General features: G+C 34.8%; 1 protein-coding gene across 1 annotated transcript in view; it reads left to right on the top strand.

The window, feature by feature from the left end:
• TMOD1 (tropomodulin 1) overlaps positions 1–26,807 on the top strand; it is a 121,715-nt gene that overhangs the window by 84,504 nt on the left and 10,404 nt on the right. The window contains exons 4-9 of the mRNA XM_074281830.1: positions 1,843–1,962; positions 9,936–10,025; positions 13,316–13,446; positions 15,946–16,053; positions 18,226–18,369; positions 23,025–23,169. Coding sequence (XP_074137931.1) covers positions 1,843–1,962; positions 9,936–10,025; positions 13,316–13,446; positions 15,946–16,053; positions 18,226–18,369; positions 23,025–23,169 — 738 coding nt within the window. The remainder of the gene's footprint in view (positions 1–1,842; positions 1,963–9,935; positions 10,026–13,315; positions 13,447–15,945; positions 16,054–18,225; positions 18,370–23,024; positions 23,170–26,807) is intronic.

Genomic DNA, 26,807 nt, shown 5'->3' on the forward strand with positions numbered 1-26,807 from the left:
CCTACAAAACAGAAAAACAAGCGTGATCTCTTAATGTGAGATGAGGATCTGGAAGAGGAGAAAGAATTTTCCAGTGACTTCTTCATAGCTACTGCTCTGGATGTCTGGGTATTTTTAGGTGATAACTGCTCTAAAGAGCATCAGACTCAGAAGGAGGAATGTTGGAGGACAAGATGGATGTCGTTGTATCGGAGACAAAACTCCATGATGACTATTCTGAGGAGGGTGGGGTATTACCTATGTTGTTGCCCTCAATTGGATTGATTGTATGCTCCCTGGGACATGTCTCTTGTGAATTGTAGACAATTGAAGCAGAAATTGGCTTTGGCAAACCTAAGCATTGTGGGTTTTTTTTTTGTCCCTGTGCTAGACTCCAAAACTTTGCAACAGACGTTATTTATTTATTATTTATTTATTTTATTTATTATTATGGTGAACGTTATTTTCTCACCAACTACCATACCCTTCAGTATACTCTATTCTTGTTCAAATTTTTAAAACTTTCCTTGTCTTATACAGACTTCATGACTTGGGAGAAGGGGCTATTCTAGGCTCAGAGGTTCTTGAAGGCAGGTGCATTCCACAGGGGTTTATATAGTTCGCAAAAATCCAGGGTTTGTCCAGATTGTCCAGAAATTAAACTAGGGATAAATCTTGTGAACATTCTTCTTTTTAAAAAATATTTATTCATTCATTCATTTGGGTTTCTTTTGCAATTAACAAAAATGGATTTTCTTTCTACCTTACTCTCTTCATGGGGGAGGAGGGAAGAAAGAAAAACAAAACCCATATTGTAAATATATTTATTAAAGTAAAAAAAATCAACAACTATTTCTGTAAAATATATATCTTAATCTGTATGCTGAAAATGTTGCCTCTTTATCAGAAAATAGATAGCATGCTTTATCAGTGCTCTGAAAGTTTTTGCTCATTTCCTTGATAAGAATTTTAAAGTGTTTCAAAGTTGTCTTCAAAGTGTTTATTATGTTTATAGGAATTGTTTTTCTGGTTCTGGCTCTATCATTATATCAGTTCATTCAAATATTTCCAGGTTTTTCTGAAATTGTACCTTTCATAATTTTTTAAAGCATGATAGTTTTCTATTACATTTATGTGGCATAATTGTTTAACTATTCTCCCTTTGATGGGCTTCTCCTTAGTTTCCAGTTCTTTACCAATACAAGAAGTGTCATAAATAAATTTGTATATACTGATTCATTTCCTCTTTCTTTTATTTCCTTGGATATAAGTTTATAAACCTGTAATCTAGTGGTGGTATCTAATCTAGTATTGGTATCACTGGATCATATACAATTTAGTAACTTTAGGCGATAGTTCCAAATTACTTTCCAAAAATGATGTGGAATAATCAAATCTCAACTAATAATCATTAATATGTCAATTTTCCAAAAGTCTCAATCAATATTTGTCATTTTCCTTCTTTTTGTCAACTTTACCACTTTAATTCTACTAATTTGACTTCTCTATAGCTAATATTTTCATAGACAGTTATAAGTGCTGAAATGTGGGCACATCAAAGTATGTTCACCATAGCAGGCATTTCTATGTCCTTAATATTGTATATTAACCAAAGCCTTGAAATGATGCATTAGCAATAGTCTCAAGACTCCAAGACTTAAGTGCAGTCTTTGTCTAGTCACTGAGTTGTAAGGCTCCTTTCTTGAGAAACTTTAGGGTGATATTCAGGTTCAAAGCATGCATTGTAATCATGTCAATAAACTTCTTCCTAATAAACAAATCAGAATCCTCCTCTTGCCATCCTGCTATTTTAAAATGATTGTTGGGCAACTGAATTATAACTGACATTATTTACATTTACAGGGAAAGTATGGGTCCCCAAACAAAAGCCAATGGATCCTGTTCTGGAAAGTGTGACACTAGAACCAGAATTAGAGGAGGCTCTAGCCAATGCATCTGATGCAGAACTGTGTGACATTGCAGGTAAGAAATGTCTCAGAAGCATTTTAAATAATTTTTGCAACTGCTGATATTTACTAGTTTGCTAACAACTTCCAAAAAAGTTTTCCTTTTAATTTAAACTAGACTATATTCTGGAAATTAGGAAGTTTGAATTTTGTTCTGGAAGTCATACTATAATAGGATTTTGTTTTGGTAATTAAGTTCTATTTAGAAAAAGGATCATTGCTTACTTCATTTTCATAAAGAATTACTTGGCATTATTCTGTTATTATTAAATTGAAAGCTCTTTGAAGACAGGATCTACCTTTTGTCTCTTTGTATCTCCATCACTTAGAGAGCAGCTAGGTGGCACATTGAATGGAGTGCTGGATCTGAAATCAAGAAGAGTTCAAATTCTGCCTCAAACACTTAATAGCTAGTTACTTAACCCTGTTTGTCTCAGTTTTTTCATCTGTAAAATGAGATAGAGAAGAAAATGGCAAACCACTCTAGTATATTTGCCCAGTCAGACATGATTAATTGACATAACAACAGAGCCAGGAGAACCTCCTATCTCTACTACTTACAGATAGTAGGTAACAGAGCCAGACTTCAAATTCATTTACTCTGGTTATAAAAATAAGTGTGCTTTCTATTACATTATACTGTCTGCTATTGATAGAAAATCTCAGGATCTTAGAATGCAATTACAGGCACTTCATTAGCACAGACTTCCATTGAATACATTCTGTCTTTCAGTTTGTGAAATTCTCCAAGTTTGCTATTGAATTTGTAGAAAATAATTTAGTCCCCACTTTAACAGTTCTTTAAGTTTAATATTACATGAAACAAATTCATTTAGCTCAGGAAATATTTGTTCTATGACTCAAAGCATAGTTTATGAACATTAAATATTCCTTATGTTGGGAATTATCCTTTATACATCCATGTGGAAAACTATCAAGATGTGGTAGATAGGGAGCCAAAATCAAAGAGGGAAAGTCCTGGGTTAAAATGTTGTCTTCAATATATGGTGGCTGTAAGTCTTTGACCAAGTCATTTAAAACTCTGTAGAATCACCTATATAAGAAAAAATTTATAAAGGAATTCCTCGATCTGTGACTTGAGTATATTATTTCATTAGGACTTAGAAAATCTGAATAGTCCTGAGCTTGAAATTCCATGTGAACACCATAGCCAAGTCTCTTCCTGTATTCCAAACCACTATCAGTAGAATTTCCTCAAATGCTGGGGAAGTCAACCTATCATCTCTCTTTTAAACCATAGGCCACAAATATATTTTTGTTGTTTTTGGCCAGAGATTCTATTTACCAAGGAAAGATAAGTTTAAAATAGATGCAACAGGGAACTATAATTAAGTGCTTAAGTTATTTGACCAGCACTAAATTTCCTGCTTCTCAGCTAGTCTCAGAGTAGCTTATTGTGCCTTGGTCATAATACCATGTATCCATAATAATTCAATCAGAAATCCACTTTTTAATTCTGTGTGTATTTATTGTTGTTGTTCAATCATGTCTGACTCTTCATCATTCCACTTGGGGTTTTCTTGGCAGAGATATTCAAGTGATTTGCAATTTCCTTCTCCAGCTTATTTTACAGATGAAGAATTGGGTTCTTCAAACCCTTTAAACCCTTGCAAACAGGGTTAAGTGACTTGCCCATATTCACACATCTAGTAAGTGTCTGAGGCCAGATTTGAACTCAAGAACATAGGTCTCTAGGTTTGGGGTTCTATTCCCTTCACCACCTAGCTGCCTCACTTTGTGTGTATGTATGTGTATGATATATTTAGTATCTCTCCTCATATATATGCATGTACATATATATGTGTACACATATAATTTTTTTTGCATGACCCAAGTGCAAAATGTCTTTTTTCCCACTTAAGATGCTCTTCACAGTCTTTTGCTTGGCTTTTCTTCTAGCACGCTTAAGTTAAACTATAAGTACCCCACTTGCTTCAAATAGTTGTATAATATACCAATGTCTCAGTGACTTTGTTTACATTCACATGGGATCACCAAGCTGTAATTACATCGTGATGTACTTCCCCTTCTCTCAAGGAAACATCAATTAACCATATTTACTAAAATGTAGCCTGATAAGTTCAGTAAAAAACAGCCAAACTCTGAAGAACTGCAATGAATCTTTGTTCTTAAGAACTGATAAGAAAACATGTGTTTTCACACTAAGGAAGGTTAGGAATATGCATATAAAAATTCTATATGCAGTTAGTTGTATTTCTGTTCATTGCTTTTGACTTTTTTTTTTCTTTTGGTTTTGTTATAAGGAAGGTTTAATAATTGGGGAGGAGGGAGGTATAGTTAAAAGTAAGTAAATGTTATATAAATGCAAAAGGCAAAAGTAGAACAACAATAACAACAAAATATACCCTAAGTTACTAAGAGGTGATTTGTGTGAAGTATGGAAGTATCCAATAGAAACTGAAAAAAATTTTCTCATTCTAATTCAACTCATTCAAATCACCTGCACTGAATACACAAAAACAAGAGCATTGAACAGTCAACATAGTTTCTCTAATTATAGAATCTCCTCAAAGCTATCCTAGGTTTCAAGGGAAAATTTTAGTCAAAATTTGTTCAGAACACTTCCTAAACCCTACCAATTTCATTTCTTGGTTAAATCATGTTATTAGGTTGTGATCTGCTTTCTTTATTGTTTTTCACACTCCTAGGGTCAATCAACCAACATTTATTAAGCTTATATTATGTGCTAGGTACTGTTGTTAAGCACTAAATATACAAAAAAAGGGCAAAATATACTCTCTGTTTCAAGGAGCTCACAATCTAATGAAGAGACAATATGCAAACCAATATATATAAAACAAGCTATATACAGTATAATAAGAAATGATTAACAGAGGGAAGGTACTATAATTAAAAGGGTTTGAGGAAGGCTTCCCCTGTTCTTTTTATTATGTTTCCATCTATTCATTATCCACTGAACTGAAGCTGTCATATGACCTTATTTCTCCCAAAGAGGAGACGATTCATTAACCTTAGCTTCATCCTCAGGAGTTTTTATTATTATATTTTGGAGATTTGGATTCATAGTTGGAGGCATCCAGAAAAGATTTTAGAATATACTGTCTCTGATGAATTGAAAAACTCTTTAGTGGAAAGTAGTTGTTTGACTCTAGCAGCATCTCTCAAATATCCTAACAGAAAGTTCTCTGTGTGAAATACCATAAGAATCCTTTTTTTGTGTGATGACTGTCATCCAATTTGGCCAACCTGTAGGGGAAAAGACTTTTTGTTTTTTAAGAAAGATTTAAGTGTGTGAGTAATGATGAAAACCCTAAATGACAAGAGTGGGTATTTTTAAAAATGTTTCTGGTTATATTTAAAGGCATAAAAATTTGATGAATAATAACTAGATGGTAAAAGTAAATTTGTTGGTATTAATATTAGCTTACAATTATATAACATTTTAGAGTTTTCAAAGCAATTTCACATACCATCTCTCTGAAATATGTATTGTAAGTCCTATTGTCCCCATTAGATTGAGGAGGAAAAAAGCTCAGTTCGTTCAAGCACCTTACTCAGAATTACAGAGCTAAATTGATATGTGCCAGAAATCAGATTTGCAACCAGCTTATCTGACTCGAAGACCAATACTCTTTCAACAAACACATTATTTTGGGGCCAGCAATGGGGTTGGAAAGGAGAACAGTGATCATTTGTTTTTAAGAAACCGAACTAAAAGAATGTTGATCCATGCCTGTAGTGTATGTTAGCTTAAAACAAATTAACTCATGTGTCTGGGTTCTGACAAAAATATTCCCTTAACTGCACGAAAACTGATTTCTTAGCTTTAGAATTTGATTCACATTTTAAGATCAATTATCCCCATGGCTCTACTTCCATAAAACTGACATTTGTAAAGTTTTAATTCTTCCAAAGTATTATAAGTTCTTAGACCTGGAAGAGACCTTTTGCTATATGCTGTCATGGGAAGAACTGAAAGAATCTAATGAATAAACAGTGGTCCCCAAAATGATGAAAAACTAGATTTAAGACCTGCTTCTGACAAATAGTGGCTGTGGGCAAGGAACTTCACCTGAGAAAACTCTCTGAGACAATAATTTTCAGAGAAGCTACTAATCTATCTTGGTAAAGCAAATTCCTTATCAGGAGCTGATGAAACCAAAGGTTCTGGTTTTTTTTTTTAATTATGATATAGTGATATAATAAGTGCCTATTAACTTAAAACAGTATAGACTAGAGAATTACTTTGAGAACTCTTGAGGAAGGAAGATGTGAGCAGAGTTTTGAAGGATAGGTGTGGATAGTATTTTGTAGGTAAATGGGAGAAGTTATTTAGGGAATGGGGATTGCATGAATACAGGCACAAAGGTGGAAATCACAGAATCTCAGTTTTGGAAGGGACTTCCAAGACCATCTAGTTCAAACTATACTTGATTAAGAATACCAAGCATAATATCAGTGAAAAATAGTTATCAGCTTTTGCTTGAAAATCTTCAATGAAAGGACCATCCTGAGGCATCCCATTCCACTTCTGGACAGGATTTAACTTAAACAAATCTGTTTTCTACAAATGCTTGAAGACAGATCTCCCTTTTCCTCCTTTATGAAAAGTAAGTCTCCTCTTTTCCAAGGCAGTTTCTTTCACCAGAGAGCAAATGGCATGAACTTGAGGCCCTTCAGCACTTGATGTCCTTCTCTGTGTTTTTAGCTTACCACTGTTCTTCCTAAAATGTAATGGCCTGAACTGAACCTAATATCCCAGATGGGATTTGATTAGGGCAAAATGTAGCAAGTTTCTATTTCTCTCTCTAATTCTGGATACTATGTCTCTCCTAACACAGCCTAAATTGCATTTTGGCTGCCAACTCAGAACTGTCTTCCTAACTGTGGGGCAACTAGGTGATGTAGTGAATAGAACACCTAAGTTCAAATTTGGTCTCAAACATTTAATAGCTGTGTGAACCTGGATGAGTCACTTAGCCCTCTTTGACTCAGTCTCCTCATTTGTAAAATGGGTTAGAGAAAGAAATAGCAAACCATTCCAATATCTTTGCAAACATAATCCCAAAAGGGGCTTTGAAGAGTCATGACTGAAATGATTAAATTACAACTTCCTGATTCTAGGCCTGGTACTCTATCCAGTATGCAACCTAATTTCCCTAATATAGGTTACATTAATTATCCATATATATAATCTCTAAAGATCTCACACTTCCCCAATTTCCTAATGTCTCACTATCTATATGTAATAGAAAGAACATTATACTTAGAGCAAAAAGAGACTTGGGTTGTAATCTTAATTCTCTGACATTTACTAGTTTTGTAACCTCAGGCAAATTCTTAGCCCTTTGAAACAGTTTCCATAATCTTAAATATGAGAATTTTACCTAATTTACCTACTTATTCAGTATCATTCCAGCTTACTAAAAATTATTTCATTGAGTTAAAAAATAATAAGAAAGTTCATTTGGAAGAGCAAACGTTTCTTTCAAAGAAACCAGAGAAAAAAATGTAAAGGAAATAGTTTCAGCAGTATCAGATTTTATATCATATTATAAGGAAAAGCAGTGTTGAAGTGTAAAAAGGATAATTTTGATTATTTTAAATTAAAGTTTTCTTGTATAAATAAAAACTATATAGCCAAGAATAGGAAGAATGCAGAAAATTAGGGAAAAAAACCTTTCATAGAAACTCAGATAGGATGTTGGAATACTTCTGTGGTATAGGAAATGTGGTTGATTTAGAAAAGCATGGAAAGACTTGGACTTATGAAAGAAGATATTATATACCTTCAGAGAAACAGATGAAAATGGAAATAAGCATAGTATGATCTTATATATATGAGTGTATATGTGTTTATATGTGTATATTTATACATGTATCTGTGTCTATATGTGTGTGTGTGTGCATATATATATATATATGTATATTTATTTATATGCATGCTTCTTTGCAGTGGGAGGAAGAGGAAGAGGGTAAAAAAAAAAAATAAAGTAAAAAGTGCATAGCAGAGAACAAAAGAAACCCAACAAGGAAGAAAGGAAAGCTGGGCAGCTTTGAAAACAATATGTAATATTTATTATAAAGGTTTTCTTGAAAAGGAAATTTATTGTTTTTAAATTGAATCTTCTCCTATGATCTGCTATGTGCATGTTAACTTTTTTTTTCTTTTCTCATTTTGTATTTAAATTTAATGTTAAAATTTAAAAAAAAACCTTAGTTTCCTCATCTGTAAAATGGGAATAAAAATCATGGTGATCAGGCCTGCCAGAATTGTTGGAAGTATCAAAAGAGACAATGTATGTAAAGGGTTTGGCAAATATATAGCACTCTATAAATATCACTTGTTGTTATTCTTTAAAGTGAAAGTCAAATAAGAAATGAGACTAAATACAGGGAACCTAGTTTAGACAGACTGGCAGAAAAGAGGTGTATATTCAACAAGTAGAGTTGGGTTCCTCCCCTCTCCACAGTTTGAAGCCATTATTCACAAGCCACCGGGTTGACAGTTGGAAAACATAGGGTTGTGTCTTATCTCCCTGAGTTCTAAGCAGAACTAGGAACAGAGGAAACTATGTCAAAACAAAAACAGAGAAAAGAACAAGATGTTCTTTTTCAGAGCTCAAAAATAGCTCTTTTTGAGTTTTAGATGAAGTCTTGGTGTTTTGTTTTAAATCAAGTGGGCACAGTTCACCAAGGCTAATTCATTGTGGTCTATTATCTGCCAAAAATGAAACAAAACTGCAGAGATCATTTCTTTGAGTTTGTTGAGTTTGGTGAAGGTTTTTTGTTGGTTTTGTTGCTATTGTTTTAAACAAAAGCCATCTATTTTCATTCCCAGATTCATGGAATGTATATAATAGAAAAAGAAAATATATTTGTGGTATAGTACTCCAATTATAATTATCATTTGTTTGGAGCTAGATGGGACTTTCTAGTTCAGTTCTTTTCTCTGCTCTATCCCCCATTTTATAGATAAGAAAACTGTGCCTGAGTTTAGTTGACTTATCCAAGATCACAAAGATAATTTATAGGAGAGCCAAGAGTAGAACATGTCTCCTGATTCCCAAACCACTGCATAGTTATTTTTACCAGTTACATAGTTACCAGTTTTATATAGTTATATTTACCTTTAAGCTAATCAATAGAAATACTTGCTATTTTATTCCAAATATAATTCTTTCTGAATAGTGGAGTGATTTGATACATTCATAATTGGTTTCTATTATCTCCTGGCTACTGTATCATCTATTGTATTTCCTTCTGCAGCTCATTGTATGGATGAGATAATTAAATCAAATATATTATATGACTTGCCCAGAGAGACACGGTAGTAAGTGTCTAAAGCCAGATTTGAATTCAGGAAGAGTCTTTCTGTCTCCAGGCTGGCACTCCATTCACTGTGTAACCTAGCTGCCTCTGACACTTGCTAAAAAACTGAAAAGGCTTTAGGTATAAACCCAGGAAAGGATTGTACCTTTATTCCTAATGATTGCCTTACCTAAATACATCACTAAAAACTTACCAGCCAGGTAATTAAAAAAAAATTGGTCCCATCAGTTCAAGAACCAAATGAGTGAATAATTATGTATTAAGCATCTCCTATGTGCCACGTACTGTACTAAATACTTTAGAAATATGATCTCATTTGATTCTCACAACAACCCAGTGAGGTAGCGATTGTTATGACCCTATTTTTCAGAAGAGGAAACTGAGGCTGTGACAGAAGTTAAGTGGCTTGTCAAGGGTCACACAAGTTAGTAAGTGTTTGTGAAAGCATTTGAACTCTGTTCTTCCTGACCCCAGACCTAGAACTCTTCCCCACTCCTCCATTTGGATGTAAACAAAATTTTGTAGAAACTTAATGTAGTTTTGACATGAAAAATAATTTTCTTGGTATGGGACTTGTCTCCTGTCAATTGTATCTGTAACAATTTAAAAGAATAGTCAGTAAATTATTTTCCTTTTTGTCTACTGTCCCTATAGCTATCCTTGGTATGCATACTCTGATGAGCAATCAGCAGTACTATGAAGCTCTTGGAAGTAGCTCCATAGTAAATAAGGAAGGCCTAAACAGTAAGTATGATTGGTACTTAGAATACTTTAAAAATACACTTTAATAACTTGTTACTGATAGGATATGAATAACTTCATTAATGTTTTAAAATTTTTTCTTTAATTACATGTAAGCAAAAATTCATTAATATTTGTAATGTGACTTCCATCATTGGGAAAACAAAATCATGATGCTTTCTACTTTATCTATGAAGGTATTATTACATAGAGAGCAGCCCAAAGTTGAGAAAAGGTACTTTTTATTCAAAGATTTCTGAGTAGACTTCTGTCTTGCTTCTTGGTCTAACATAAGAATGCAGAAGTAACCAAATAATGGGGTATGAGTTGGAAAGTATGGGAAGAAATCCACCTTTCCTTGATGTTTCCCTGTAACAATGGAAGAAAATTTGTCTGGCACTGGGTATATCTTGTTATTTATGTGATTTCAGAGCTCTAATATGGAACTAAATGGCCAGACTCAAACATCTTTCTCTAGTTGTTCACACATCCATCTTGAGATTGATGTTCAGCCCCCATATTTAGGAAAAAAAAACAAAAAAGAAGAGGCATCTTAGGGCTCTAAGATGTAGTCTTAGGCTTGCCTAGGCAGGCATGTGCTTTACCTGCCATATGCTCATGGTTGCATAGTTGCTGAGATGGAGAGAAAGGTGAGCTGAACTTATGTCATTCATAATGGGAATTTCCATTTATATAATGTTACCTGGAGGACTGAAGAAAGCAAACCAGGGAAGAAATCACAATCTAGAAAATTTTTCCTGGTTCTTTTCTCTACCTTGCATTCTCCCCATCCCTACCATATGACCCCAAATATGAGTGCCTTCCATTTATATGTATTTTGGATGTACATAATTGTTTGCATGTTGGTGCCTCCATTATAATGGGAGCTCCTTGAGGGTAGAGACCATTTTTACCTTTCCTTGTATCCCAGTGTTTAGCATAATGCCCAATATAGTAAACATTTAATAAATGACTTTTTAAAGTTCCACTTGAGTCATCAACTTTTTCTTGGTATGGAGCAACAAAGAAATTGCTTTGTTATCCCTGAAGAAACAAAGCTCTGAAAGTAGCACACAAGACTAGAAGCAGGAAGGGCAGCTTTGTGCATCCTCTGTTAAATCTAGGGTTCATGAAGTATTCATGTATTTAGGAAAATATTAACTCCTCAAACTTTTGAAGCAACAATTTAAACAAAAAAAAGGTTAAGTAAAAAAAAAAAGAGTCAGTCAAAGAATAGATAATAGAAATTATAGTTTTACCAAAAAAATTAACAATGAAGAAATATATTAAACATACTAAAACAATAATTAAAACAACATATCAAAAAATAAAACCACAAAAAATATAAATTTTGAAAATCACAAAATTAATGTGCTCATAGTGGGGACTTAGCACAAGGATAAGAAGCTAACCTAATATCTGGTCAATGGCCTGAAGGTACTTTGAACAATCACATTATAGGAAGGTTGAAAACCAGAAGATCAGATAATTAAATCCTAAAACCAATAAGATTTTGATATCTATCTCCTAGAAGTAAAATATGGAACTATATCAATTAGAATATAGAATTCAACAATATGTAATTTACATGAAATATACTTGAGTCACACAGAGTTAAAATAAGGAACTAGAGCAGAATTTATTATTACTCAAGAAAAAAATTTAAAAGTTGAGATGGCAATAATGGTCTCAAACAAGGTATCATTAAATATATATGTAGTTAAAAGACTAACAAGGAGATAATATATTTTAAAGCACTAGATGCCATTAGTAGTCCTCAAAGAAAGAAAGAAGATATATGTATAAAAATTAGATAGCAAAATTTTTTTGTTGTAGCAAAATATTGGAAACAAATTGAGGCATGGCTAAACAAAACATGATATAATAATAGTAATAACTAATATTTATATAATACATTGTAAATGTTATTTCATTCAATCCTCATAGCAACCCTGGTAGGTATGTGCTTTTATTATTGTAATTTCATAGATGAAGAAACTGAGGCAAAGATTGAAATTTGCCAAGGGTTCCACAGTCAAATAAATGTGTTAGACCAAATTTAAATTGAGGTCTTCCTGATTCCAGATCTAGTGCTTGATACTACTATCTGATGTATGAATGTAATGGACTATTAATGCCTGGCAAGAAATGCATGAGAATTCAAAGAAACAAGGGAATTTGTATGAATGTATGTAAGCTGAACTTGATAAAATTAGATTTAGGAGACCAAAATGAGATTAGGATTCCTAGTGGTCAGGGAGTTAAATGATGAGGTTAGTGGTAGGTTTGGTTACAGGGAACCAAATGAAGAGGTTTGGCTCCCCTAAATCCCCTTGGGATTCGGTGCATGGGTAGGGAGTTTGGGGAACCCCCTCCTGGTGGTGCAAAGATCCTTTGTAAAGGAATTTATGAACCCCCAAAAAACCAAAATAGGTTGGTAAAAGAGGTTTGTTATAGGCATTGGGAAGTCAGTCTTTGCTATGCATGAATAGAAAGGCTGAATTCCTTAGTGACAAAGTCCTGACAGAGAGATATAAAATTTCTGGCAGTTAAATCCCAACAGAAAGATATAAAGTCTCATTAGGGAAATAGATGAGGATAAAAAGAGGGTAACGCTGGAAGAGAATATCATTCCTGTGGGCAGAGGCTTGCTATGCCAAGGATGTCATATTAGCTCCTCTGCAAGGACTGAGCCCCAAGTTGGCTCTTTTTAATATACAAGCTGGATTTCAGCTTTAACAGATTTCAGTGCTGTGGTTAATGAAGCACTCAATCAGACCTTCAGAAGACTGATAATGAAGCTGTGTTTACCATCACTTGGCAGAGAGACGGTAGACTAAAGGAGCCAAAAAACATAAATTTAGAGATAAAAACAATAGGGTAATTTGTCTTGTTTAACTATAGTTATTAGCTACTAGGGAAGAGAAAGAGAGTTGGTGGGTAATGAGAGTGATGCAAAAAAAGAAGAAAATAAAAGCATCAGTGACACATTTAAAAATGCATAGCTGAGAGCAAAAAAAAAAAAAAAGTTCAAGAGAGGAACAGAGACAAGACTATTGTGTTAATTTCATGTTAAACTTAAAATACACTTAAAACACTACCTAACACTTTCATATGCTTACTATTCTCTTTTTTGTTTTCTGATAATTGAAATATTCAAATTTGTTGATGCTTGTTATGTTTACAATTTCAAAAAAAATATTTTAAAAATAGTAGTCTTTAAATGGGTATAGTCTTAAGAATTTTTTTTCTTTTCTTTCAAATGACATTTCCCTTTTTGTTGAATATAATAGGTGTTATTAAGCCAACACAATATAAACCAGTTCCTGATGAAGAACCAAATTCAACAGATATAGAAGAAACTCTGGAACGAATAAAGAATAATGATCCCAAACTTGAAGAAGTCAACCTCAATAATATCCGGGTATATATTTCGCCTTTTAATTTCAGGTGGGGATGGGGGAAGAGAAGTCATTTAAATATATGTCTTCCCAGAGGAAATGGTCTGGATATAATTGAACAGAACAATAAGGATTTATTTTGTTTATTAGTGTGTGTGTGTGTGTGTGTGTGTGTGTGTGTGTGTGTGTGTGTGTGTGTGTGAATTAATTGGGGTTAAGTGACTTGCCCAAGATCACACTGCTAGGAAGTGTTAAGTGAACAATAAGAATTTATTTCAAAAGTCTGCATTTCATTTTTAGGAAGAAGCACCATGCTTAATTAGTTTAGTTAGCCTTCAATTTGTTTAAGATTTTATGCCATAAATTTTAAGTATGAACAAAAAAGAAGCTTTGCTATGGATTAACAACAGGTACAGTTGTATGCCACTGACAGTTGACACTTGACCTGGAAACTTGTCCATATTATTTAAAACATGAGATATATTTGAGGTAAAAAGTGAGGCACTACTATAGGTAGCACTTTGTTGCATTAAGAATTTTAAATGCTATGATGGCTAACCTTTAAAAACAGTATCAATTTTTTTTTAAATCCTATTACATAAATTCATTTACCAGCTGTTACTTAATGTCATTACCACTCATCTGATCTTGACCTTCATGGCTAGATCAGATCTCATTCTACCTTATCTTGCAAATCTAGAGCAATGAAGCTGCATAAATTACAAAGATACTGAGAGGAGCATTGAGAGCTAGATATCACCATTTTGTTTTGGTGCTCATGGAAAATGGAATGGGGAAGGAAGCCTAGGGCTTCAGTGTACCATGCATAGGTGTAGTTCTAATCCTGCCTACCTTGTTGTCTTGCTCCTTTCTGAGCTGATAGAACTCATTTTGGGCCAGATACTTCTGTTTTCTTATTTCTTTTCTTTCCTCTTTTGTGTGGTTACCAAAAAATGGTAAACAACTAGATTGGAAATGTAAGGCCTTGTGATGGTCCTAATTCTCATGTTTGCTGTACCTGACCCTCTGTGAAGAATTAGAATTATATTTCTGGACAAGAGAGCCTTTAAAAATTTTTAGTCCTATCTAATGTCCTTGAATTTTTGTCATTGTAACAGATAGATTCTATGGACATATGCACAAAGAAAAATTGTATGAAACATATGGGGCTAGAAACATGTAACCTCTTGCCAGAGGTTGAGTAGTTGATGATAGAGTGGATAGAGCCAAGAATCAAGAAGACCTGAGTTCATATTGGATCTTGAAACTTATTAGCTCTATGACTCTAGGCGAGTGAGTTACCTGCCATTTTTCAAATTTATTCATCAGTAAAATGGAGTAATAATAGCACTTACTCCCAGGGATGTTGTGATCAAATAAGATATTTGTAAAAAGTGCTTAGCTTACTATGCCTGGACTATAAATGTTTGTTGTTATCATTAAGTCATTTCAGCCCTATTTAACTCTTCTTGGCCCCGTTTCTTGGCAAAGATGTCCTGGAGTGATTTGTTATTTCCTCCTTCAACTCATTTTACAGACAAGGCAAACAAGGTTAAGTGACTTGTTCATAGTCATGAAGCTACTAAGTGTCTGATTTGAATTCAGATCTTTCTGACTTCAGGCCTGGTACTCTATCCACTAAGCCACTTAGTTGCATCTGAATGTTAGCTATTAGCTATTGCCAGATGAATTTAATCAATCTATAACTATTTAATTTATTTCAGCAGTATGTGTACAATAATAATGTGGAAAAAAGTGAAATGTGAGATTCATATTTATCCAATGTATATTTATTCTTCATATAGTTATATGTGTTGCCTTTCCCTTTAAAATGTATATTTCTTGTGAATAAAGGTCTGCTAAATACCAGGCATTGTACCAGATTTTAGAGATATAAATATATTTAATAAAATTGCCCTATTCATAAAGAATTTATGTTTTAAAGGGAAAGGCAACACATAACTATATGATGAAATAAGTGCCTTAATAGGCAGGAAAGGAGAAGTTTTAAACCTATAAAATTAATCATGTACTCTTCTCTTGGTTTTTAATTTCTTCAGTTCCATGTATGTGAGAACCTGTTAGGGTAGGTAGGTAGTTCAGATAATAGAGAGCTGGAAGATTTGTTTCAAATCTGGCCTCAGACACTTACTATCCCTATGACATTGGGCAAGTCTCTTAACCCTGTTTGCCTCAGTTTCCTCATTTATAAAATGAACTTGAGAAAGAAATATCTTTGCCAAGCAAAACCTAAATGGGATCATGAAAATTTGGACACAACAGAAATGATTGAATAATGGTAATTTTCCCCCAGAAAGTTCTGACCAAATTTCACTGCCTTTGGAAAGACTGCTAGTCAGTTGAAAAGAAAGCCCTATTTATTTTGGAGGAGGAGGATGATAGTGGTGATTTATGGTTTTTGGGTGTCCATAATATGCTTGTGGATTGTTCTGCAAAATATTGACTTAACAGTCTTTGCTTTATTCAAGCTTCCAGTATATCTCATGGGTTTTCCCCTACAGAACATTCCCATACCAACTCTAAAGGCATATGCAGAAGCACTGAAGGAAAATACATATGTGAAGAAATTCAGCATTGTAGGAACAAGAAGTAATGATCCTGTTGCATATGTAAGTATTTTTAGACTGTTGACTAATGAAGAGAAATGATAATATTTGAAAAGCATTTTATAAGTTGTAAAGTGCTATATATAAATGCTAGGTAATTTAAGGTCCTATTGGAATATTAATATAGGAATCTGATGAAGTTTGGGGTTCAGGGAACCAAATGAAGAGGTTTAGGGTTCCTGGAGGTCAGGGAGTTAAATGAAGAGGTTTGGGGTTGTGTCCCCAAATGAGGGGGTTTGGCACAGGGCAGGAAGTTGTAGGAACCCTCTTCTGGTGGCACAGAGGTCCTTCATAAAGGAATTTACAAACCCAAAAAGCTAGACTGGCAAAAGGAAGTTTATTATTGGCCTTGGGAAGTCAGCCTTTGCTATGCATGAATAGAAAGACTGAATTCCTTGGTGGCAAGGTCGTGACAGAGAAGTACAGTTTCTAGCAGAGAAATCCCAACAGAGAGGTATAAAGTCTTTTTAGGGATATAGGTGAGAAAGAGATAAAGAGCGGGTAATGCTGAAAGGGAATATCATTTCAGCAGGTAGAGGGTTGCTGCTATCTCAAGGGGAGAGAGGTTTCTTGGCATATTGTGGCATGGCATGTTAGGTCCTCTGCAAGGAGCGAGCCCCAAGTTGGCTCTTTTTATAATTGAAGCCTAGACTAGAAGCTGGGGTCAGCTCTTGATGGGGGCTGGGTGCAGTTTGAGCTGGAATCAGAACAGAAAATCTTGGAATTGAATGAGTGTCTCTGGGCTAATCTCCAATTCAATGGGGTTAGAATCTCCAGCTCTGGCTAAGTATAACTCAATCAGTCCCACCTAGATAGCAGAATGAAACCATTTTTATTTTGATTCCTTGGGGTGGGTCTTTTGACGAGGCAAGCTTCAAAGAGAATCTCTCCTTCAAGGAGCACGTCTCACTCCCAAAGTCAGAGAGAGAGAAAGAGTTTTGGGGCTCCCCTTGTCAAATCCACTCCCAAATAATTATGAGAGATAGGTGATACAATCACTGTATCCAAGAGAGGTTCATTGGAATTATAAAAGTAATCAACCCAGAACCCATACGTTAGTTGGAGGTCTTTTAAAATAGTTTTGTTAAGAAAACTAAAAGGGATTCTTGTTTCTGATTCAGGCTAGAATCACAAATTAAACTTCTAGCCCTCTTCCTGATCTGACATCCAATGGTTCTGAATTGCTCAGATAATTGAGGAAAAAGTGGGTTTGAGGATGGAGTTCTCCAAACTGGATGGCTATGCTGATATGAACCATCAGAGACTTTGCATGTTTTCCCTTTAGAAGTGTAGAACTGGCTGATTCCTAGAAAAACACTAGAATTTTAGTGATGAAATATTTTCCCTGGTGGATTGATCTTGCTTTTATTTGCCACTTTTCTTATAGCGGGTTAGCAAGAAAATATAACCAAACTTATACTAGATTTTCAGAAAGCAAAATCTGCCAACATTGAGCTGTTTGTCCTGGACAGAGCATGTCAATTTGGGGAAGCCTACCATTTCAAACAGGAAGAAATCATTGATTTGGACTTATGCTTGTAATTTCTGAAAGTTATATTTTCTGCCTAAGACTTTCTTACCCAATGAAACTTTACTTCAACTAACTGGTAATTATTTTGTTCTCCTGGGGTACACTGATTATTATCTCAGTAACTAACAGACCAAATCCCTCTGAATGCCCTGTGATCTAGGTTTTTACTATTCCTGGTCAACAGTTTTGCTTTCTTCCTTGTTCTCTCAACCAGTAGAAAACAGGGTTGTGAGCAGGGGGAGAGATATGTTCCCACTTTCATTTCTTCCTTGTGAAAAAATAAAATAAAATCAATCAATAAAACACAAAATCAATATTTATTAAACACTTGCTCTGCCAGACATTATGCTAAGAACTAAGACTACAATAACATGACACTTCCCTTCCTTCTCCCCAATACCCAGTGTAGGAAAATTCTTCTGTGAAATTCATCTCATCTGGAATGTAGAAGGGACAAGGCTTAAAAGAAATGGGCTTCATGTAGGTTTTTTAGACTCTGTTCTTCAGCATGTTTATGCTAGCAAGCCATGCTATTTGCAAAATGTGTTCCAGTTTTCAGGATGATTGAGAAAAGTTTTCAGATCTTTACTAAGGTAATTGATGTGGCTTAGTGTATATACATCATTTCTCTTTTCTGATTGAAGGCACTAGCTGAAATGCTAAAGGTTAATGCTGTATTGAAGAGCCTCAATGTGGAATCAAACTTCATTTCTGGATCTGGAATCCTGTCCCTGGTAGAAGCCCTTCAGCATAATACTTCATTGATGGAATTGAAAATTGACAATCAGGTAAGAAGAGCATCATCTCCACTCTTTTGAGTTTTAGAATTAGTTGGGACTTCAGAAACAATTTACAAATGAGGAAACCAAGGCCCAGAGAGCTAAAAAGACAATTGTACAAGCAGCTAGTTGCTTAGAAGATGTGTTTTCCTTTTCTCAGTTCTTCATGTTGCCAATACTTCCCAGTGTTTCTTAATTCAGCCCAAATATTTCCCTATCCTTCTGTACCTTTTACTGCTTTTATTTTCCTGTGCATTGCTGACTGAAATATTAATCTTTAGTAATCTATATTTTTATTTATCCATCTATTCATTCACTTATTTATTTATTTGCTTATTTATATATTTAGGTCTGAACCAATGTTTTCATTGATATAGGGAAGTTCTGGCATGGGAACTCTTTTCAGCAATGCAGATAGGTAACTCCTTTGCAATTTAGAACCTTTGAGAGTTGCCTAGAGATAGGCAGAGAAAGATAAAATGATTCATCCAGTGTTTCATAGCAATCTGTATGAAACACACTTCAGACTTATTTATGCCAAAGGTGGTCTTCTATCCTATATGCTAGATTACCTCTCAAGTTATTTTCTTGAATGCTTTAATTCTAGGATAACATTTAAACTGGCCTGTTTTGTTCTTTTTGATCTGTTTTTCCTTCCTTCTTTTTTTTTCAAACTCCTTAAAAGGTATTGATTACACGTTCACTTTCAAAATATGGTTCTTTCTTCCCATTAATGATTTCTTTTCTAATTGTAAAGTGTAATGTTCTTGAATTGTCTCTCAGTTGTAATCCTTCTCTGGGAGGAGGTTTCTTTTGTGTATAATCTTTTCCTCTATGAGCAGGTTTCTTGGGAGGCTTCTGGAGCCTCCAGCCAGCCTCTTCTTCTTCCTGAATCCTGGCTCTGAATCTCCTCCAGCTTTTGTCCTTCCCCAATCCAGACTGCTCTCCAGGCTCAATGTTGCTTCTTTTATCCTCCCAGAGTATGAGTGTGGGATCATACAAGGGCTTCTGGGAAGAACCACTTCAACCAATGAGCTTATTCCTCCTAGAATTCCTAAGGTGTGAACTCCCTTAAAAGGCCCAAACCAAAGGTCTGAGCCAGAGAACTGTCAAGTCAACCTGAATTCTTACCTTCAAAGAAGTATCTTGTACAGTCTGATTCTTCTGCTATATCATTTCATCAATCATTCTTCTACCTCTAACCTTGCCCTCTGTTCTGAGCTATTCCTTCAGAGGCAGGGACAGGAGAACAGATGGAAAAAAGAATGTATTAAAATTCACTAGCAGTTGTAGGAATGGACATTGGGATTGTGCTGAACAGATACCCCAAAAGGGCGTCTGGAGAGACTCTCACATCTATATGGAGTTAGGTGAAACGATATCCATTGGAGAAATATCCATCCATTTCTGCAACATTCATCTGTTGTTTTTAGCTCCTCTTCCAAATTACATCTGTTTAAATACTTGAAGAGAGCTCTTTTGCTCTCACCTAAATTTATTAAGTGGCTACTATGTGCAAGGCACTGGGTATGTATCTTATAATTACAAAGACCAAAAAAAAATGATAAAGCAGTTCCTTACTTTCCACTAGTGTTTGAATAGATATAGATATAGATATAGATAGATAGATAGATAGATAGATAGATAGATAGATAGATAGATATAGATATATAGATATATAAACAAAGAACATTTTGGGATGGAGTGAATACTAACAGTTAGGTAGGAAGAGAGATTAATCAAGGAAGATTTCACATGAGAGTGAAGCTCTCTGAGTTGAGTTAAGGATTTTAAATGGTCAAGATATAGAGGGATTGAATTCCAGATATGGTGCGTTGACTATGCAAAGGAATGGAGATGATTAGTGAAATGCTGAATTTGGAGAGCAGTTAATAGAGCAAGTTAGCTTGGATTGCTGAGTATGTAGAAGGGGGTCCTGCAATAACAGTTCTAGAAAGGAGACAGATAGAAGTGGGTAGCTAGGAGCCAGACTTTGTATGAATTTAAATGGTAGTCTGAGGAGTTAATATTTTGTTCTATAGCAGAGAAATGACAGGGTCAGATTTGTACCTAAAGAATACTATTTTAGAAACCGCGTGAAAGATGTATTAGAGAGGCAAGATCTGGAAGTGGAGAGAACAATTAAGAAGCTATTTAGTAGTACAGTGAAGAGGTTATGAGAACTTTTCACTAAGATTTTGGCTATGTAAGAGACCAAACAGAATGCTATGAATGCAAACCAAAGGTTTGAGATAGACAAGATAGAGATAGACAAGATTTGCTAACTGATTGGCTGTGGGAAGCCAGGGAGAAAGAAAGGTCAAGGGCATGTCCAAGATTTTAAATATAAATGAGTGAAAAGAGCAATGATGCCTTTAACATAAATAGGAAAGTTTATTGGAGGAAGGAGTTCAGAGCAGGGAGAAGAGGAAATAAAATTGGTTCCATTTTGAAAATGTTTAGTTTGTGGTGCTAATAGGATCTTAAGAGCCAGTAAGGCAGTTAAAATTCAGGATATGGAGATCGTGAGCAAAATTAAGGCTGGAGATAGGTCATCTGCAGATAACCAATTTATTGGAGATAATGAGGTCATTGAAAGAATTTGTAGAGAGAAAAGAGAGGGCCTGAAGTCTATCCAAATTCATGTTCCTTATTTCTGTGACACAATCCATCTCATTTTTTTGCTGTCTCCTTTTCCTTTTGCCTTCAATCTTCTCAGCATTAAGGTCTTTTCCAATGATTCCCATCTTCTCATTTTGTTGCCAAAGATTACCGACTTAACTTACTCTTGTTTTTAGGATTCCTGACATTCCTTCTATAGAATAATGTGATACTTTTGCATTAATATTCCATTATCTGATCTTGTTTTCATCTTTTATATGTGTATTTGTTAAAAATCTAAGTTGGTCAATTTTTTCTATGTATCCATATTGATCTCTTTGGGCAAATAACTCCCTTTTCCCCCTAAATAGAATTTTTGTTTGGATCTTCTATATTTCATTCTTGAAAGTTTTCCATTTCTCTTAAGTTTGTCTCTTCAGCAGAATTTTAGCCTTTAGGGTACTATCTATAAAACAAATCATTGTAAATTTGCTTTTCTTAACTCTATGGCTAATTTTTACAAAGTATAAGATGTTGTAGTCACTTCTCCCTAAGGCTCCTATTATCTACTACATAACAAAATGAGTAGGATTGGGGTGGGGGGGGTTGGTAACAAAGTGAAAAGAATGACTACCATAACATAAGGTGGATCTTAGGGATGACATACTAAATCAAATTTCTTATCTGAAGTCTAGAAAAAGAGGAGGGTATGAAAAAAGCTCTGTTTTTTTCTTCTTTCTTGATATATTATATGTGTAGGATAGGACCAAGAACAAATCATCAACATCTGTCTGGATACCTGGAGGGGGAAAAAATCTCTAATTGAAATTTTCAAACTTATAAAACAAATTCCAACTTTGACTCAACATATGTCAGAAAAGCCTCCAAGTCAGGGAAGAATTATAGGTAAAAAGCTCAATTCTTTGTGCAAATTTGTTTTAAATGTTAGAAATATATTGAGTAACATTTCTTCTTAATCAGCTTCTTCCTAAAGCAAGTTTCTTTGCTTCTCTCACAGATTTTATTTGACTCTCAGGCCCAAACCATGCTATTCTACCTTCAATGTGATCATATGGTGGGAAAAGGGGAAAGTGTTATTTTTTTTAATGGTCAGTTTCTCTTTTATATTAACTTTTCTGAACTAAACATTCCTGGGTGTGACTTGGGCTTTTCTTAAATAATTGACAGAGAGAGAGGTACTACATTTTCACATTTCAGTCTCTTCTTAAACTAATGGGAAGCATTCATTATTTGTCAGCCCATCACAGTTCAGTGTCCATTTTTATGGTACATTAAGGCTTCTGGCAATTTAGATATGCAGCATTATGTGGACAGGTCTTTGTTATTATGAATGCTTTGAAAGTTCCTCAGCAGTGGTGCTAACAAATGGCAGAGCAAGTTTTACTGAGTATAAACTTTTGTTGATTTCCTGTCTATACTTCCAGTGAATTCATAATACTTTAAGTAGATCTTAATAGTCAGATTATCTGTGTCAAGGATTCTTAAGCATTTTTGTTCTTAACTTGTTTAATGGAATCATAGACCCCCATTATTCATCTTATGTTGCCTATGAGCTTCTCAGAATAATATTTTTAAATGTATCAAATAAAATACACAGGATTACAAAAGAAATCAAAGATTAGTGAAAGTAAAGATTTTCTATCGATGGACTCACTGAAGTCCATTCTGATCTACAGTCTTGAGAATTTTCGTTTGATACCAGACTATTAGGAAAAGTAACAGTCTGAAGTAGTCTTTTTAAATGATTTAATGATTATATTTCTTTATCTATGAATGCCTGAAATTTCAGAGTCAGCTCAGATCTACTGGACTCTCTTATCTTACACTGTTCTAGTTTCTAATTTGTTCCTATAATGCAAAGAGAAAAACACCTAGTTTCTTTTATCTATTTTTCCTTACTCATCTTTGTTGGGATAACTTTTGACCTGTTGATACTGTTCAGTTGAAAAAGAGGGTGTTTAAACTATAGCTTGGGTCAAGGAATCAAATGGGAGATGCTTGGTTCTCACACAATTCTTGCTTTTTTTTTCTCTTTATCAAAGAGCCAGCCCCTGGGAAACAAGGTGGAAATGGAGATTGTGAGCATGTTGGAACAAAACACAACTCTCTTAAAATTTGGATATCATTTTACACAGCAAGGCCCTCGGCTCCGGGCTTCTAATGCCATGATGAATAATAACGACCTTGGTAAGTTAGCCAATCTTATGAAATAGTTTGAAGAACTGGAGAAAGATGACTCTAAATTTATTTTTTCTCAATAATATTTTATTTTTCCAATTACATAAAAGCATAGTTTTCAACATTTTTTTGTTGTTGTTGTTGAGGCAATTGGGGTGAAGTAACTTGCTCAGGGTCACACAGGTAGGTCAGATTTAAACTTGGGTCCTCTTGATTTCAGGGCCAGTGCTCTATCACTGTGCCATCTAGCTGCCGCTCAACATTCATTTTTATAAGACTTTGAGCTTCTAATTTTTTCTCCCTCTTGCCATTAAATTTCTTCTCTCCAAGACAGCAAGCAAGCTAATATAGATTATGCATGTACAATCATTTAAAATATATTTCTACATTAGTCATGTTGTGAAAGGGAGAAAAAAGATGAAAATACTATGTTTCAATCCATATTCAGTCTCCTTTACTTTCTCTCTGGATACAGATGGCATTTTCTATGTTAAGTCTATTGGAATTGTCTTGGATCACAATATTACTGAGAAGAACTAAGTCTGTCATAGTTGATCATCTTATAATCTTGCTATTTTTTTGCACAGTGTTCTCTTGGTTCTGCTCACCTCATTCAACATCAGCTTATGTAAATCCAGGCTTTTCTGAAATCAGCCTGCTCATAATTTCTTATAGAACAATAATATTCCATTACATTCATATATACCATAAATGTTTCAGCCATTCTCTGATGGGCATCTACTCAATTTCCAGTTCCTTGCCACTGCAAAAAGGGCTGCTATAAACATTTTTGCACATGTGGATCCTTTTCTCTTTTTTCATGATTTCTTTGGGATACAAACTCATTGACTTGCCCAGGATCACACAGCTAGTAAATGTCCGAAGTTAGATTCAAACTCAGGTCTTTTCTGACTCCAGATACAATGATTTTTTGTATCCTGGCACATCCTAGCCTAGCTGTCCTGGGCAGCTACGTGCAAAGTACTTAGCCTGCATTATCTAATGTGAACCTCAAATGAAAGTGGTTTGAGAAAGTTATTATAGTTACTTTTTTAAAATAACTTTTTATTTACAAAACATATGCATGGGTAATTTTTTCAACACTGACCCTTGCAAAACCTTGTGTTCCAAATTTTCCCCTCCTTCCCCCCACCCCCTCCCCTAGATGGCAGGTATTCTAATGCATGTTAAAATATATGTTAAATCTAATATATGTATACATATACATATAGTTATCTTGCTCCACAAGAAAAATTGGATCTAGAAAGAAAAAAAAAATCTGAGAAGGAAAACAAAAATGCAAGCAAACAACAACAGAAAGAGTGAAAATGCTATGTTGTGACCACACTCTTCCCTCAGTCCACTCTCTGGGTGTAGATGGCTCTCTTCATCACTAAACAATTGGAACTGGTTTGAATCATCTCATTGTTGAAGAGAGCCACATATAGGTACTGTTAATCCCATATTGCAGAGGAGAAACTTTAGTCTCAGGAACTCAAGTGACTTATTTATGATGACACAGCTAGTAAGTGTTAAAGTAGAATTTGAACTCAGGACTTCCTGACTTGAAGTCTAGCACCACATCTGCAAAATCTCTAAGTTAAAATGCTCTAACACCTCTGGATGAATAAATGATCAAAAGCTACAATGTAAAGTTTGTCTCGGCTCCATCACTAGTCTGTTTTTTTTTTTGGACAGTAGGGTGAAACAGACCTTGGTAATAGCTGTTGCACTAAAGAAACTTTTGACTATATTAGGTGCTTTGAGTAGAACTAGATCTCATGAATAGAAACCATATGTGTGTCTTGAAATTTTTCACAAGTGGCTACAGTTTGTTGACTGATCTATGGTTACTGCATTGTCTTACCAGATCAGCTCTGAGTAATAATGAGTGTGAAGGAGGCTAAGGTTGTGAATCTCATAGCAAAATTGGTCTCATCCCATGATTACTACATAGGAGAATTAAAAACCTGCAGGAAAGAGTATTCCCAGTTATTCCCAGTTAATAAGGGCAAGAAAGTTAGATTTAGCACTTATTAAGGAAGTGTGATTTACCCTAGGTTAGGTAGTGCAGTGGACAAAGCACCAGGCCTGGAGTCAGAAAGTCTTTTCTTTCTGAGTTCAAAAGTCACTTAACCAACCCCATTTGCCTCAGTTTCCTCATCTGTAAAATGAATTAGAGAAGATGACAAATTATTATCTCTGCCAAGAAAATCTCAAAGGGGGTCATGAAGAGTCAGACGTGATTGAACAACAACAAAAAAAAATCTGCCAAACACTTTGTGCTAGATGTCATGAAATATGAAGATGTAGACAACAATCAGTATCAATGGATTACAGGTGGCAGTTTTCAAACCATATGTAGAGTATATCTGTAGAATACTTGGTGCAAAAGAGAACAGTAAAGCTTTTGGGGGAAAGATAACCTTTATTTAGGTCTTAAAAGAAATGATGGACAGGCGGATAAGAGATCAGAAGGTTTTTCAGGTGGGGGGAAATGTTTGAGCAAAAGCTCAAGAGGGAAAAGTAAACAAGATACTTATTTGAAAAGAACAATGAGGAGATTGGATTGACTAGGTTGAAAAGGGTACCATCATCATCATTATCATCATTAGGGAGGGAGGGAAACAAAGGACAAGTGAGAATTTAAAATTTGAACATAAGCTCTAAAATTGGAAGGACCTTTGAGGTTGTCCAGCCTAATGTGCTCATTTTAAAGATGAGGAAACTGAGATCCAGAGAATGTAAGACACTAACTGAATGTCACTCTGGATGGATGTGAGTGGTAGAGCTGGATCTCAAACCAAGTTCTCTGATTCCAGATCATGGAAAAAGAATTAGAAAAGATCATATAAGTCACTGAGTCCAATCACAAATAGAACGAATCTTTACCATATGCAGCAAGTGGTTGTCTAGGGTTATCTAGGATAACTAATAATTATTCATTAAGTAGGTACTTCATAAATGCTTATTTCCTTCCTTCTCAAAAACTACAATAAAATCTAGGCAAACTATATCTACAATATTACCCTCATCTACTAGCAATAATTTTAACAAGGAAATGAAGTTAGTCTGGTTTGATTTGTTTGTTCTTTGTAATTATCATTTCCCTTTTTAGTTTTTCACCAGCCTTTTCTTTAATTATCTGTTCTAGAATTTTCCTATAAATCTCAGGACTGCACCTAATGGCCTATAGTTTGAAGGGATTGTTTCCCCCATCTTTTTTTTAATGGACATGTTTGTTCATTTCTGGGTCTATGGTATCTCTGTCTGTCTTTGTGTCTGCTGTTTGTCTTTTCCTCCCTCCCCCATCCTTTTCTCCCTTTTTTTTTCCCTTCTCTCTTTTCCTCCCCTTCTTTCTCCTTCATTTTTTCAGGTTCTTTCAGATATCACGAATATTCAGTCATGACATCTTCTAGTTCTTTTGATTATTTGGGTCAGCGGAATTGAATTCAGTAAGGACAACTACTGGCTCTTTTACTTATCATGGGTATTAACTATTTACCTCCTACCATTTCCAGTGTAAAATTCATCCTTCTTGACAGGAAAAACAGAAACAACAAAAGAGAAACTGAGTTTTACTTTCTCTTGGTTATCATTTCATGAGGCTAGCAAAGTGGCACAGTGAATAAGAGCACTGGGCTTGG

Source organism: Sminthopsis crassicaudata, chromosome 1 (assembly GCF_048593235.1).
Source record: "Sminthopsis crassicaudata isolate SCR6 chromosome 1, ASM4859323v1, whole genome shotgun sequence".
In the NCBI taxonomy this organism is placed as follows: domain Eukaryota; kingdom Metazoa; phylum Chordata; class Mammalia; order Dasyuromorphia; family Dasyuridae; genus Sminthopsis; species Sminthopsis crassicaudata.